The 16145-nt window shown below is 40.4% G+C and overlaps 1 protein-coding gene across 1 annotated transcript; it reads left to right on the plus strand.

Annotated features, from left to right (window-relative positions):
* Positions 1 to 4772: 4772 nt before the first annotated feature.
* lclat1 (lysocardiolipin acyltransferase 1) lies at positions 4773 to 14217 on the plus strand. The gene is made up of 6 exons (XM_068338838.1): positions 4773 to 5103; positions 8358 to 8525; positions 8915 to 9113; positions 9379 to 9525; positions 11155 to 11271; positions 12417 to 14217. The coding sequence occupies exons 2-6, from the start codon at positions 8358 to 8360 to the stop codon at positions 12941 to 12943; spliced, it is 1158 nt and encodes a 385-aa protein (XP_068194939.1). The 5' UTR covers positions 4773 to 5103; the 3' UTR covers positions 12944 to 14217.
* Positions 14218 to 16145: the final 1928 nt, after the last annotated feature.

Genomic DNA, 16145 nt, shown 5'->3' on the forward strand with positions numbered 1-16145 from the left:
GTCAGCAGCAGAGTATGTGTATGGCTCAAAGAGCCAGTGACTAGTTCTGAATAAGCTAGAAATGGAATGTCTTTCCCTTTTACTGTTCCTTGATCTCAAAGGAAAATGTCATGAGATCATGGAGAGGAGTCCAAAAGTTGGAGGACAAACTGCATAGTTTAAGATTTAACTCGGTTACAATACCCTGAAAAATCTTCAAACTAATCCTATGGATGATGGTATCCCATGTGCAGATACATAACATAGCTTGACAGTTTTGTATTCTTTTCCTCTCTTACAATACTACAAGAAAGTAAACAGGTGTATTTCACACAATATCAAGCTATTTAAAGCTTGCAGTAGATAGTTACTTTTTGTTGTATGATTTGTGATTATAAGTCACTTGAAATTCATTACATGTACAGTAATCTTCCTTTATACCTCGTGTTTCTCTTATGAGATTCTTTCTCCTACCACTCTGTTGGTGGTCGGAAGTGATGGCATTCATTTTGCAAACGGTGGGATGAGTGTTCGGAGTTGTGTACTGACACAGGGGAACAGAGTTTGTCTCACACACCATTGTTGGTCTGCGACTCAGTATCTTTAAAAGTGTATGAGAGCGTGTGTGCCTGGATATGTATTAAAACTGTTGTCAGAGCTCTCTGGGTGAAGTCACTGATAGCTCTTCTAGCTCATTCTCGGAATTCTTTCCAATGGAAACAATCCCATCGTTGATCTCAGTGTGTCAGCAGAGTCTGACCTTCCAACCCCCCTCAATTCTCCCTGACTCCAAACTGTAGTCCACAGTAACACCATTTCACTTTAACTCCTGCACACATAAACCACACCAACCCCTTTCGTGTACCCATAACACAACCCCTTCCTCCCGAATCGGTTATGTCATGAGGAGAAAAATAGTGCTCATCTGATGAAGTCTTTCCACTCCCTCTCCTCATTTCACTCCTCTTGTGGTTGTTTTCTTGTTCCTTCTATTTTTTGCTCTCCCAGACATTTATACCATTTTGTTGTTTCAGCAACTTTCCCATACTTGGATGACAATAGAATTGACTGCATTCCCACAGTACAGGTTATGTAATAACAATTTTCGTCTTTAGAAACAATGTCCCTGTTCTTATGACCTTGCTATTTTAGTTACATGCTGTATAAACCACCAAGTTTTATTCTCTCTCTCTCTCTCTATGTGTGTGTGTGTGTGTGTGTGTGTGTGCGCGCGCATGCACAGACTTTGCTAACAGGCGCATGTGCTTGGAGACCATGTACAAACGTGTCTGTTATCATGTTTGCCGTGTGCACGTGGGGAAAGAATCTTTTCCCATGGTTCATCAAGTCTGAGAAGAAAGAAGAGGTCTCAGGTCAAGTTAAAAACTCTGATAGTTATTTATAACCTGTCTGGAGACAGCCCACCAAGGGTGGACACATATCTGGCCCTGTCAACAGCGGAAGAACCAAAGTATGATATGCTGAGAAGCAAACAACAACAAAGTGTTAATAAGAAGGAAAAACAGATGATTTTCAGGAGGTAGAGCATAAACAACAGCAGCATTATGGCCTGGGTAATCATTGGTTATTGTCTCTCTTGGTGGCCAATTTAAACAAGACTTGATGAGACTGCAGAAATGACTCCTGGGAACTTGCAGAGTGTCATGACGACCTCGTAAAATGTGACTCATGTACTTTCCAAATGACATTAATAGACAAAAAAATGTTCTGAGCCTGTAGACGTCAATGCGATTACTTGTATTGTTGTAACTGCTTCTTTCCCTAGATGCATTTGTTATTCAAAAACCCCACAGAGCCATGTGAACGCCAGTCAAGACCACAGGGCCATAAATTAGCGATTGCTATTCAAAACAAAGCCTTCACAACATCGCAGATAATCAGAGTCAAGCATTCTCCGTGCTGTGCCAGACTGCACTCTGTACCTGCATATCAATAGACGAGCCTTTGAAGACATAATGGAACTGCTGGACTCACATCTACATCACATATTTGGACAGATGAGTCTATGCACTGTTTAAGGGGGTGATGTAACATACATGTCTGTCTCATCCACAAGCTTTGAACGCTCCGATCAATATGCATCTGCCAGAATTGCCCTTGTACTGCAGTTTGTGGGTTAATGTGCTAAGGCTCAGCCTGTTCATTCCCAGCCTGTCATTGGTATACACTAAATAGCCTGCTTATGGCCCTGCCATTCCAATCCTTATTGTGCATAGACCAGGATGGAAAAACAGAGAAGGGATGAGATCAGGACATAGACGATGACAACAAACGAAGATTTAGATGCAAAGATTTAGAAGCAGTTACGAGCATGTGTTGTTACAGGTCAGGAGCTGAGACAATTTCAATAGGAAGTGAAGTGAAAGAAAGGAAGATTCAAGTTCTTTGACTTTTCCATCCATGACCACTCTTTGAACTGTCAGAAAAGCACAGGAGGTCAGTGAAGGCAGGAATGCATTTAAGAAAACAGACAAGAGGAGTTTCATTTTTCCAATAAAACCTCTTTAAAGTCCTATAAATAGACCACCATCTAAAATAAACCCAAACATAGTATATTATTCAACAGAAATAAGTCACCCTCTCTCCCACATGGATTACTGAAAGAAAAATGGTATGTCTTACATGAATTTATGCTTTCTTTCCCTACATTCATTTGTTAATTTGTTCCTGGCTTCAGTGCAAGAAAAGTTGAGTTTCACTTGGATTCTTTCCTATGTTGTTTCTGTCAACATATAGAGCTAAAGTTCACATCTTATAACATTTTCATGGATTAAAAATGGCTGTAAATCCATTAAAGTAAAGCTTAGATATATGAAATCTTAAAGGGAGCCTGATTACAGGGACCTGACAAAATTTCTTGAGCTAAATTGTGTCAGACAAGCATCATTAACCATGCAAATGTGCTTCTATTTAGAAGGTGAGTTGGCATGAAACCAAAGAAATGAAAGCTTGTTAAGAATTTTTTTTTTCCATTCTCTTCTGAAGTTATGCTTTGACCCTTGAGAAGTTTATACCGACAGAGCTATACAGTTCACTCCGTCTCTCAGATAGAGTGCATGCCATAGAGAGCAGGTCATGGAAAAGTCTTGAGTTTGACTAAGTGCACACTCTCTTTTACCCTGTCTGTCAGTCTGCCTGTACCTCACTCACCACACACACAGCAGCAGACATACACACAAGAGTACATGCTCGGAGACACTTGACCGATACACGCACACATGCATCACTAAATGCTGAGGTAATTTTTGTAACAGTGGAGCAACTCAAAACTGTGGATAAAAGAAACAAATGACACATGCAAGGATTTACACTACTTTAAAAGGCTATGCTGGGGGACCTGGGCTAAAGGTATATATCATCAATACAGTGCTTGAGATTTGAATGAGTTCTGACGTGGGGATTTAGTGGAAGAACACTCCAGCGTGACCTGTTCACAACCTCCCAGGTTGTAAGCAGAGCTCTAAAGAAAAGCGCCCAGGTATAGAAGCAAACATCCATATAATAGACATACCTGTCCTGTGGTGATCATATAGTGGCTTCATATGATCAAATATTTTTTATGCCATTGACCTGTTCTTTATTAATATGTATTAATGGGAGCCATATTAATAGTAATGATAATAATATTTTAATACTATGTTGTTTATGGGTGCTTTACAAAGAAAGGAACCCAAAAGCAGCAACAAGCAATGTAATATTTGACATAAACTTCTTCTTCTATAAACAATTACAGCAAAAAATAAAAAATAGACAGGAAGGAGTAAAAGAAGATCAAAACCTCCCTTTCTAAAAAAAACTGATACAAGCAAGAAATGCAAAAACCAAGTACGTAATCCCAAATTAATGAAAGACTGCACAGGGCATGATTCACATAAAAAATATGTTCACAAAGATGTGTTTGTAGAGGGAGGTTTTAGAGGTTTCTTGACCTAATTTCCTCAAGCATGTCATTCCAAATGTACGTTAGCTGAATAAAAAATAATGAATCACCCTTAATTTTGAGCATGGACTGATAAAAAGGCAAGAGGGCTTTGCCTTAGGATCCAAAACTATATGTTCCATTTCATGAAGAATCAAATGGTTGCTTTGAAAATAAACAGAAAAAATCTCACATCAACATCTCAGATTGAAATCTTTTGAGGAGTCGGTGCAGATCCATCCCTCCGTCAATTTGTCCGTTATCTATCTATCTATCTATCTATCTATCTATCTATCTATCTATCTATCTATCTATCTATCTACCTATCTGTGTCCTCATGGGAAGTCATGACAGATATACTGTCATTGCAAGTTGACAGTAATCTGTCAACATGCAATGTCATGTCAAAGATATGTGTACTGAATGGAAGGACTGGCCTTGAGGTAGAGGAAAATGATCATCAAATACAACAGCCTTCAGGTCAGACACACTCACACCTTCATCTCAAGATTAATTTCAGTCAAAAGGAATGCAAGGTCAAGAATATGACCCATTGTATGAGGAGATCGGCGCATCAACAAATTGAAGACCAAATAATCTGCTTCAAAAACAAACACGTTTTAAGATGTTTATGCTCCACTGTTTACTGAGAGAATGTCATTGTCTTGAGTTATCCTCTTCTGTAAAGAAGGGATTGTAGACTTTACGGTTCAGTATTGAGTGCAAGTTTTGTTCCTCATGTTGCGCCAAGAATTCCCCGGTACGTATTTGTGCTCGAGCTGTTTATTCCGCTTACAGTACTCGCCTAAACAGCGCCCCCTGTCGACGCATGGCCCTACGGGCAGGTGAGAGGTGATAAGTTGAGAGGTCGCGTTAGCACAACGGTAAGGCGGCTAGGATTAACTTTTGCTGCAGTCAGAGTAAGTAAATGCTCCCAAAAAAAAAAAAAAGAAAGATCTCCATTCTTCGTGGTTTGCTTGACGGACAGTTCGCGTTAAACAGTTTCAGTCAGATCAGAGGACCAGTAACGGAAATAATCATAAGTTTGGCTAGCTGGCTAACGTTAGCCGGCTGCTAGCTGTCGTGCTAATGTACCAACACAGTGTTCAGACATACTGGAGCTATCTCAACAAGCTCATCGAAGCCAAACTTTAAATCAGGAGGAAATCAGAAAATCGAGAAAAGTGAGTAACGTTTTCTGCACTTGCATCATAGTGATAATATTGATCTAGCTTTAGTGGTATGCTACACTTAGCTTGTTAAGCCAACATTCACCTTCTGACTGGTGGTGAGTGTAACATTAACCCGAAAGTAACGCGTCCTTGCAGGTATGAGATCATTTACTTTCACCTGGTTATAGTCTATTTCACGGTCACTAAAGAGCAAAAATTGTCATCATGTATAATAACACTAGTTTTACGATTCAGTGTAACTACTGATGCATTTAGCAATATGCTAACTGAAGGGATGAGTCACGTTATTTGCATACAGAATATGACAGGTTTTTTTTTCCGACAGAACCTGCTTATTTAACATTAACCTGTATAAACATGAACGCAGGTGAATCTGTGTTGCCTAAAGTCCTTTCGTCTTTGCACTACTCTGGCGTGATGGAAAATACAAGTTAAATACTGATGGGACATAATCCTCTAGTTCGGGTCCATTTCCTTCCCCACTGGTCTCAGGGTGCAGAGGGAAATACAACATAGCCATTTGTAAAGCAATGCAAACCTCCCAGTTGGTATACATTCTGTACACACCCTGAATAACTGGTCTGCATAGTTGACTGAAAATTATTTTAAGTTTTTATTTTATTTTATATGCTTATTATGATCCCCAAAGGGAAATAAGACAGCACACTCTAGTGTCTTTGTTATATTTATTTATTTATTTTTATTCACAATGATTTACATGCAACCATCAGTTATGCCTTTGGTAACCAGACTCTTTCAGTGCAATGGATGAAAAGGAAACAATAGTGAACAAAATGAAAACAAAATAATGCAACATGATTATACAGTTATTCAACCATATTTGATACATAAACTCTTTTTTTTTGTTTCCTTTAAAAAAATCCAGAATTTGTGTTAATCCTGGTGTGTGTGTGTGTGTGTGTGTGTGTGTGTGTGTGTGTGTGTGTGTGTGTGTGTGTGTGTGTGTGTGTGTGTGTGTGTGTGTGTGTGTTTTAACAGGAACCCGTGGAAATTCCATGATAAAACAATATCAGACTTCATACCAAACATATGAAAAGAATAAATAGCTATCTTGTTCTATGGAGCAAGATAAATAGTAAATAAAAATGGTAAAATGCTTATTGGTTGATAGGCTTTAACCCACTGAATGTATAGCATACTTTTTGTATATCCCACCTTTCTCTTTCTTGGTGATTTTCCTTTTGTGCTTGGCATTCATTGGCTCTGGCTAAGTAGTACTTCTCTTTTTGTAACACAATCCTTTCCTGTCTTTCAGTCGGAGTTCCATCAGAATTCATTTTCTGTCTCATTCCTGTTGTTCAGAGACTCTGCTCAAAAACATGAAAATAGTTATGACACTCTAAAATTATGTTAAGTGGGAAGTCCATGTATAGTTATTTCTTCTCCTAACATAGCAGATGCCTTACGCCATATTGTTCACGTGATTCCTTCTGGCAGATGTGCTGTGATTGGTTGTGGAGTTGGTGAAAGCGTGAGACATTTTTGTAAATGAGCTTATTCAAATATATAGGTGGGGAGATATAAAAATCAACATAGTGCTAAGTTTGGATGAAATGTAGGTAATTAAAACCACTAACGAAGAATTCAGAGTTACCTGTATGGAGAATGTTGTGCGTTGTCTGCTTTTAGGGATATTAATGTTAAAGCAATGTTCCTCAATGAATATTTGATATAAAATGTGTCATGTCCCAAATGTGCAGCCACAGCTGAGGAACAACATGCTTATTTAAGACTTAAATGCCCACATTCCCATTTACTTATTTCATTTCTTAGCTGCATTTGCTTTTTTTTAAGTATATCTGAAAAATTTGGTATTTTCCAGATGGGTCCAATAACCTGCCACTGGTTGGGTTTTTTTTGTGAAGTCATTGTTGTCGTCATTGTGGTATTTGTGCTGAGCAAGACTGTTTTTCTCACCTCTCTCATGCCTCACATTTTCCATTGTTATAACCAGTAACACCGAAACCCTAATTGCCTGCGTAATCACTCATGCGAACACCCTTCCATTTATTAAACGCACCTTCAGCCTCTTTGAATGCTCAATTGAGACTTGCTGCGTCATATTGCGGCAGAGGGTGTCGATGAGGGCAGGACTGTGTGTGTGTGTGTGTGTGTGTGTGTGTGTGTGTGTGTGTGTGTGTGTGTGTGTGGCATATTCAGCAAGTCAAATGTTTGTGAACTCATAACAGTAATTGAGGTGGAAAGGTGATCACCACTGCTGATATAGGGGAAGAAAACACTTGCTGGAGGATGAAATCGTGTGTGTGTGTGTGTGTGTGTGTGTGTGTGTGTGTGTGTGTAGCATCACTTCAGACTCCTTGCTCAACCAAAATCAGGACCTCATCAAATTAGGACTCCTTGTGTTTCCCCTTTTAACCTCTACCTCATGAGACTTCCTAGTTATTAATTTTTTTCAAGTGCTGGGTTTAAGATTAGTGATTCTTATAATTTGAGAGTAAGTTAAAAAAAAAATCTTGCCTTCTGAAGAGTTTCAAAACATGTTTTCAACTTTTCAGCACTGCTGTTGGTTCTTCTAAAAAAACACATTATTTTTCTTGTTTATTATCAATTTTCTGGGGGAATAAAAGCTATGAAACACATTCTAACACAAATATCTGGCCTGGTTTGGATTTCCTTGGTTTTATACTATCAAAGTGCAAATCCTGTATACAAACACACAGTATTGAAAACTTTTATGACAACCTCTGTAATATCAAAGTTGAATGATGTCGAAATGAAATTCCCAGCATCGTTTCAAAGGAAAACACTGTCAGAGGTGATCTTCACCTGCAGTTGATATTATTTTTAAGAACATAATATATTTGTGCTGACTTTACATTCATTACATAGCTTTGAAACCACAGCCAGATTTGATTTAGTGACTATGCACCCACAATCTGTTAGTCACAGTCGGAAAGGTTCCCCTATTTACATTCCAATTTAGGAATGTCTCCCCTTGATTTTCCACTGTTTGTGGGAAAATATGCCAGGAAGAACGGAACACCTCTCTGCAATAGATTAGACTGTCCATAATCCCATCAGCTCCATGTTTCAGAGTTTCTCCACTTCAGCTGTCTGAAATAAATCCCTTATATGTCATAATTGTTTATCTCCTTTCTTCATACAGCTTCAGCTCATGCTTACAATGCCAAAGACGTTTTTAATTTGTTTATCTATGACTTACATCCCGCCTAATCTAATCTGTTTCTTCCATCTCTCTGCAGATGTCTGTATCCGTGCGGGGCCTGTACTTTGTGGTGACCCTGTTTTTGGGCAGCTTTTTTGGAAGTATCTTCATGCTGGGTCCAATTCTGCCTCTCATGCTGCTGTCTCCTGCTTGGTATCGCTGGATCACCGATCGGATCGTTGCCACTTGGCTCACCTTACCTGTGGTGTGTAACCAGTTTAGCCTTTACTTCTGTGCATGGCAGATGGTCTCAGGTTACCTGAGTTTTACTCAGTCATGATAACTCGGATCACCTCGGCCTTATAAGGTTTTTACCGTCAGATTAAACAGAATCTTACATCTGTTGATCAATTGAAGTGACTGCATTATTTATTAATGTTCCTCTCACTCATGTCCTTTGAATTGATCTTACCACTCCTTATGTTCCTAGCCCCTCCTCCTTCATCCTGTGTCCTTTTTAAATAATTCTTGTTCTCTTTTTCCCCTTAAACATTTCCCTCTCTCTGTTCACATCTTTCTCCCTGCCCTTTTCCATCCTCTGATACCTTATTATTTATTCACCCCCCCCCCCTCTTCCTTGGCCTTCCTCTGTAGTCCTTGTTGGAGCTGGTATTTGGCGTGAAGGTTGTGATAACGGGTGATGGCTTTATTCCGGGGGAGCGAAGTGTCATCATTATGAACCACCGTACCCGTCTGGACTGGATGTTTCTTTGGTGTTGCCTACTCAGGTACAGCTATCTTCGTCTGGAGAAGATCTGTCTGAAGGCTGCTTTGAAGGCTGTACCCGGCTTTGGTGGGTATAGAATGGGCTCCCAGGCTTTTTCTGTACACGCAAATGCATAAATTTGCCCTCTAATAATGTATTAATAAAGCTTAATCAACTGTGATGTAAATTGATAGAAATGGGTTCAACAAAATATTTACAAACCCCACTCTTAGTATTATGCAACACAGTCCAGCACCTCAAGCTAAAGCCTTCGAAATAAGTGTAACGTTGAATCTGCATGCCCTGTAAAGTAATCTGTTACACGTGTAAAGACACTGCATATGTTGCGCAGGCTGGGCAATGCAGGTGGCCTGCTTCGTCTTTATTCAGCGCCGTTGGACAGAGGACAAGAGGCACATGGAGAACATGCTGGACTACTTTTGCGACATCAGAGAACCCCTGCAGCTGCTGCTGTTCCCCGAAGGCACAGATCTCACTGGTGAGAAGCGAACAAGGCCACATCCATCTATCTATTCATGCAAACCAGTTGCCCACATCTCCGATGCGGGTCACAGAACACGCTGCCCACCGACCGTTTTTCCAGAGTCCGTCTTCCACCTGTCTTACATCTTAACATTAATACTGTTACGCAAGCAGAAATTCCATGCAGTAAAGCATAGCCCAATATGTCAGTTCACACCCCGTGTAGTCATTTCTGTGGGTATGCTCTGATGCTTCTATCCAACCAACGGCGACGCTCGTTTCTAAAGCCCTCTCAGATCACCATTAAGCTTTTCAAAGTCCGAGTAACTTTACTGGGGGAAGCTTAACTTCTCTTTACATACCATGATGTCATGAGGGGGGTCCAGTGATCTTGTATCCTAATTGGCTACCAGATTTGTGGCCTTAAAAGATTGTTTCACTCTTGCCGTTGGGTTTGATCCTTTGCATGTGCACATATGTGTGCGTGTAAGCCTCTAAAACCCCACGGCTTTATTTGACACGAGAAACAAGGGGATGTAAACAATGTCCTCTGAAGTTGTCCCGTTCTCTACTCTCGTCATACTTATTCCGGAGACACACAGACTTCCATCTAGAGGATCAGCACCAGGGTGTTTAAACCCATCTAAACTTTTCATGACCCCTTTGAAGCGTGTGTGAGTTAAATGAACGATTGTGTAAGAATGACAGGTCACACCAGAGGCCTGACGAAACAAGTTCTGTCCAGAGTCCTTTTGTCCTACGAGGAAGCCTCAGCTGCTCCTTACATAATATGACTAATGAGTCATCTTATAGTTTACATGTTCCTGTAAAAAGTTCCTGAGGAATGTTTCCTTAATACCAACTCATCTTTTCTGTGTTTATGTCCAAATCCGTAATGTATTTTGTTTACATCCCACGACTAATCTTGTTATTGTTTAACCTGTATTTTTAGAATAGTATACCTATCTAGTACCTATACCTATGTTTGGATTTTTGTATCTATTATCAATTAAGTTCTAAAATACCTTTTGAATAGGACACCATATGCACAACCCCAGACTAATGTTTAACTCTGGTTGTACCAGTTAGGAGTAACATTTTCATTTGTCCTTAAATGGAACACCAAATATGTCTTCATCGATTTCCATACTCTTTTTTTTTATTTTTATTTTTTTTATCTTTGCTTCATGTTCATCTGATAATGGATCACTTCTTACGGTATTCTAAGACACGATGGGATGGGTTAGGGTTAATCAGAGAGGTGGAATAGATTCTGTGGGATTTGGATGAAAAAAATAATTAGCGGCATCATGAAGAGAACTACGTTTTTAACCCTTCTTGCGTGTGCGCTCTTACAATGAAGGGATTTGTTCGCGTGTTGCAGTCACACGTGTGCACTCTCCTAGATGTGCATTACACGTGTAATAATCCATGTATATCATGATATGTGTTCAAAGGTACATGTCTGTACTTGTGGTTTGGTTTCATTTGGTTTTAGATGCATATGTGGCCCAAACAGTTGCATTCTTGAGCCTGTGTGTTACATCCAACATTCTTGCATAGTTGTTATACATACAGAACATATGTGCACATGGCTAATAGACACAGTTATGACATGATTGCTGTGTTTTTGTGTTTTGTCCAGAAAATACAAGAGCAAAGAGCGATGATTTTGCTGCACAGAACAAGCTGCCGAAATTTGAGTATGTGCTTCATCCCCGCACCACCGGATTCACCTTCATCGTGGACAGACTAAGAAAAGGTCAGGCATGATCCGCATCAGCTGTTTCTGAACACATGAAACATCGACATCAAACATGAGGATGATCCTCGCGTAATGTTGTTGGTAGATGGCGGGCAACAGCAGATGTGCTGTGCGTGTGCTTCTTTGGCCACAGGGAAAATAACGTGTTACACAAAGTCTGGCGTCATGATGGAAATATTTTATCACCAAAACTATGGAAAATGGCATGCTGTCATGATAATTATAGTTTACCCACTGACATTTCTGTATGAGGGATCATACCTGTTATTTTTGCAAAACCTATTCTTCACTCGACAGCCAACCATTACAACACCACTGAGAATCTCATATTTCCCTGTAAGCTAATTCTGGCAGTGCGCCAGAGTTCTTAAATACCACCTCTGGCCCTGTAGTCGAGTCCCCCCCCCACACACACACACACACACACCAACTTCGGGTGCCGAGCATGGCACTGACTATAAGCAGGCTTTATGAATCAGCGTGATGTCATCAGACTGAGCTAATTCTCCTCTCCCTCCCGGTGCACCGCTGATTGGCGCGCTTGTTCTTTAACTAAATCCACCGTGCCCCTCTTGGATCTATTTTTACAGTGGTGGGGCCGAGCCCTACAGGAGCAGATGCTGGCAGGTGTCGTCTTGTCCGCTTGATAATTAATTCAGCTTTATATGTGTGTGTTGTAATAACGCTGCAGATAGGTAACGATGGCGCACAGCTCGTGGCAGTTTTGAAGGCAGAGAGGGGATGAAGCTCTAAGCTGTTGAATAATTAGAGGCACACATGTAATGGAGTTAGGAGCTGGGATTGTGAAGGGTGCATAACAAAAGTTCAAATAACCAGTGTGGATCTGGAAATGGGATCACACAAAATCTCCCTTTAGCGCCATAAAACTGCTTTATTTTACAGTAATTAAAAAGTCAAGTCACCAATCATCCAAAACATAAAAATAACAGTTTAATGTTGTAGCTGGTACCTGAACATTTTTGGAAAGTGGTGATGAATACCAGGAGCTTTGTTGTGAAGTGATTTTCAATGTTATTCACTTCGCCTGACAGTGGTTGTAAGGATTTCAGTGATCAGTGTACTCAACTTCAACAGTATTATTGTTCTTTTGATTACGTTGATGTTATCTCCCTTTTCCCTAGGAGACAACTTGGATGCGATCCATGATATTACCGTGGCGTACCCAAAGAACATCCCTCAGACCGAACGCCACCTCATCCTGGGACTATTCCCTCGTGAAATTCACTTCCATGTCCGCCGCTATCCAGTGGCTTCACTCCCGTCCTCAACCTCCGAACTGGAGTCTTGGTGTCGAGACCGCTGGGCAGAGAAGGAGGTCCGTCTGCGGGACTTCTACTCCAGCCAGCCCCGGGCGTTTGACAGAGATGGCGTTGAGCGCGTGCCGCCTTGTAAGACGGAGCTGAGAGTGTCGCTGATTAAAGGCGCCTCATTGCTGTACTGGAGCAGTTTCATTGCTCTGTGCTTCACCGGCCTGTGGCTGTCGACTCCTTTGAGACTCTACTTCCTTATCATGGTTGGAGTTTATATGGCTCAGCAGAAGTTGATTGGTGGTTTGGAGCTGCTGGAATTGTCTTGCCATCGATACTGGAAATCCGTGGCTGCTGACATGGGCGAGAAGAATAAGATCCCAGATGGAAAAATGCAGTGAGAATGTAGTCAATGTTGAATCGCCAGTGTCTTGTTTGAACCCGTAGTCAGTGGGGACATCGAGAACTCGACGGAGAGATGACGTCCATTTAGAGGGCTAAAGGATTCCTTTGAGGGACCTGATGCTTCACCACTCAGAGGAGGAAGGAGCTGACCTCCTAATGGTATGGCCTCAGTGTAGAGCGCTTTTCTTTATGTTGAAGAGGTAAAAGATGAATGTTTTGGGAAATTCATCACACATTGTGTCACTTTGCTAAATGTTTGTCTCCATATGTAATCGCTGTTGGTTCATTTTTGTTGGTTCTGTTTTTGTAGGGTTGTTTGGTGAGAACTATGTTGTGGGCGTGTCATAAAACAATACTGCTGGTGTGTTCCTGTATGTGCTGCCCTTGTTTTTTCTTTATCATAACACGGAGCGGAGCCATAGTACAGTCCATCTGTACGTAAGATGATTTGACTCCAATGTTCAAATCAGCACTCTAACCAATTGTAAGGAGCCATAAGGATTGATATAATTCATAGAATTATATGTGAAGCATTGTTTACTATTATTAGGTTATTACACTTTTATACAAAATGGGGTTTGAGCCTCTCCCAGTTCGTCCTTGTAGATGACGTCTTGTTTCCTGAAATAGCTTTTGCACATTTGAGCCAAATTTGTGACTGGAGGCACAATTTTAGAAAGTAACTAAACAGACTATAATATGTCTTGCACCATCAAATACTGGCAAGGTAGAACTTGATTATCAACACTTGATTATCAAGTCAATCATCTTATGTGTAAGATGAGTTTTATGCCCATTCTGGGAATGAAGGGATGTATTCATTCTGGATGTGGGTGGTGATGTGGTGGAAGAATGTCCTGTTGGGACAACATCACCCCTCAATGGTGCAGGGTGGCACAGAGAACCAGACATGGAGTGGAAAACTGGCCCTGAACACAACCTTAATCCAAAAATGCCCCGTGATGCCCACCTCTGTCTATGTCCTCTCCGGAGGAATGGCATTGATGTGCCTGCTGAACTCAATTAGCAAATGACAGTTGAGGAAGCTGTTTGAGGTGTGCCAAAAAAGGACAGAAATTGAAACTTCAACCCCTTTTTGTGAGACCAAACCAGATATGTTTTCATTTTTTGCTCCTTTCTACTACTCATTTTACAATCACTTGTTGATGCTGGACCTCTAAGTTGCAGTCCTCAGGTAAATACAGTGGACACCGCTGGAGCCAGACGCTTAAAGGAAGAAATGTACAGTATATCTAAATAAATGTACTATATCCACTCAAATCATGTTTCCAGTGTTGTTCTTTTGAGTTTAATGACAACCGTTGATAGATTTTGTCTTCTGATACTGCTTTTCAACGTGATGGTTTGGCATAATAGTGCAGATCATTTGATTGACGTCAATTTAAACTATTCGACATGGCTGACAAATTTAATCTATAACCATATTTACTATAATTAACTATAACCATGTTTTGAAAGACTCAACAAGACATTGAGTGGTCATGTAGCATTGCATTTTGAGTATATGCACACACAAACACACACTCACACATTCTATGATAACCAAAAAGGTCAGGAGCTTGAAGGTGAAGAGCTGTCACCATAGTAACTAATGTTGACTCTCCTGTCTCTTAGCAACAGGATTTAGAGTGATGTCAATGGAAAACAAGCCGTTTTCTCCTGCTGACAGAATGATGTCACCCCTTTGTGTTTGAGAGGAGAAGTTTATTTCTATATATCTCCTCTGTTTGGGGGGGGGGGGGTGACATCCCATAGACAAACAAAAGTACAAGGATTAACTAAAATAAGCGTCTGAGGTGATGAGTCATGGGCCAATTAATGGTGCAAATGTGCTACTGGTTCTTTTATTTTGTCTGCCCGCCTTGTCATCATCTGACTATAACTACAGACTTTCTCTGATAAATTTGACAGTGGGTGGAAGGGAAGTGGATGACACGTAAAGATATCATCTTAAATGTGATATGGGAGAACAGCGGTATTGGTTTTCCGATTAAATGTGGCCCTAAACGACTCATTGAATGGATGCACAGGATTTCTCAGTCGTGACAGTTTGAGGGTCACGTCATAGGAGACTAAATGTCCCAAATCCTGTCCAAGAGCACACTTGGAAGTAGATGATTGCTTTCTTCAATTATCATGATTGTGTCACATGCACCTTTGATTGATCCTGCTGCATGCAGACGAATAAGATCAACAAGGCATTGTTTTTATCCTTATCTGGCCCATTGACTGTTTCAATAAAGACAGCAGATAATCCAGCGGAGACACAGTCGGGCTCCCTACAAATTATTAAGTAGGCCAGTGAGCTTTGTAGGGCTGGAGCATCTTTTTGCAACTAGTTATGTTTTTGCATTTAAATGACTATAGATACGGTCATGAAAACATCAGTCTGCTCAATCCACTAATGCTTTAGATCTATCAAAAAAATAAAATAAAAATGCAACTGCAATGGATACAAAAATAAACATGACTAGACCCTTTTTTTCTGCCCTTTAAAATTTGTGTGAGTTACGATTAGTGCTGCATGCTCAGTCCAGGTTGTCTCCGGGAGTGACTGAAGGAAAGCTGATCTGCTGCTTGATCTGCCACTGTGCCATACTGTAGACACACTAACAAAGAACAGGATCGGAACTATAAATAACCCAGCACTGCAATATTAGTGGGTGGATATGGAGTGAATCGTCACTGCCTATTTATAAACCAATGCAGTCAAAATGTCTTCATAGTAGGTTATTACATAAATGAGATTAGAATTTGTTTGAATACCAACATATGTAGCATATATATTTGCTTTTTCCACAAATCATTTAATATGTGCCTGTGTAAAAAAATTCTCCATTAAACTGCACATAATCCCTCAGATTTAACTGATGTCTTTCCTGCAAAATAATCTCTCTGAAATCAAATTCCAGACTGCAGTGAAGCGCCACAGAACCTTTAGGCTGGCTAACGTCAGAGGAAAGCAAGAGAATCAGTGTCGTGCATCGAAGGAAAAGCATCTTCAGAGAGCTGCCTGTTCATCAGAATACTGCTGCCACCTTGGGGACTACAAGTTTTGTTTCACCTATAATGATCTCCTCTGAATTCCCTTTCTGGACAATATAAAAATGCTGGATTTTGAATCCATGTATGTTGATTATTTACAAATTTCTCCTTGCAGTCAGTTTCAAGCCAAAA

This window comes from Antennarius striatus, chromosome 17 (assembly GCF_040054535.1).
Source record: "Antennarius striatus isolate MH-2024 chromosome 17, ASM4005453v1, whole genome shotgun sequence".
NCBI classification, from domain to species: Eukaryota; Metazoa; Chordata; class Actinopteri; order Lophiiformes; family Antennariidae; genus Antennarius; species Antennarius striatus.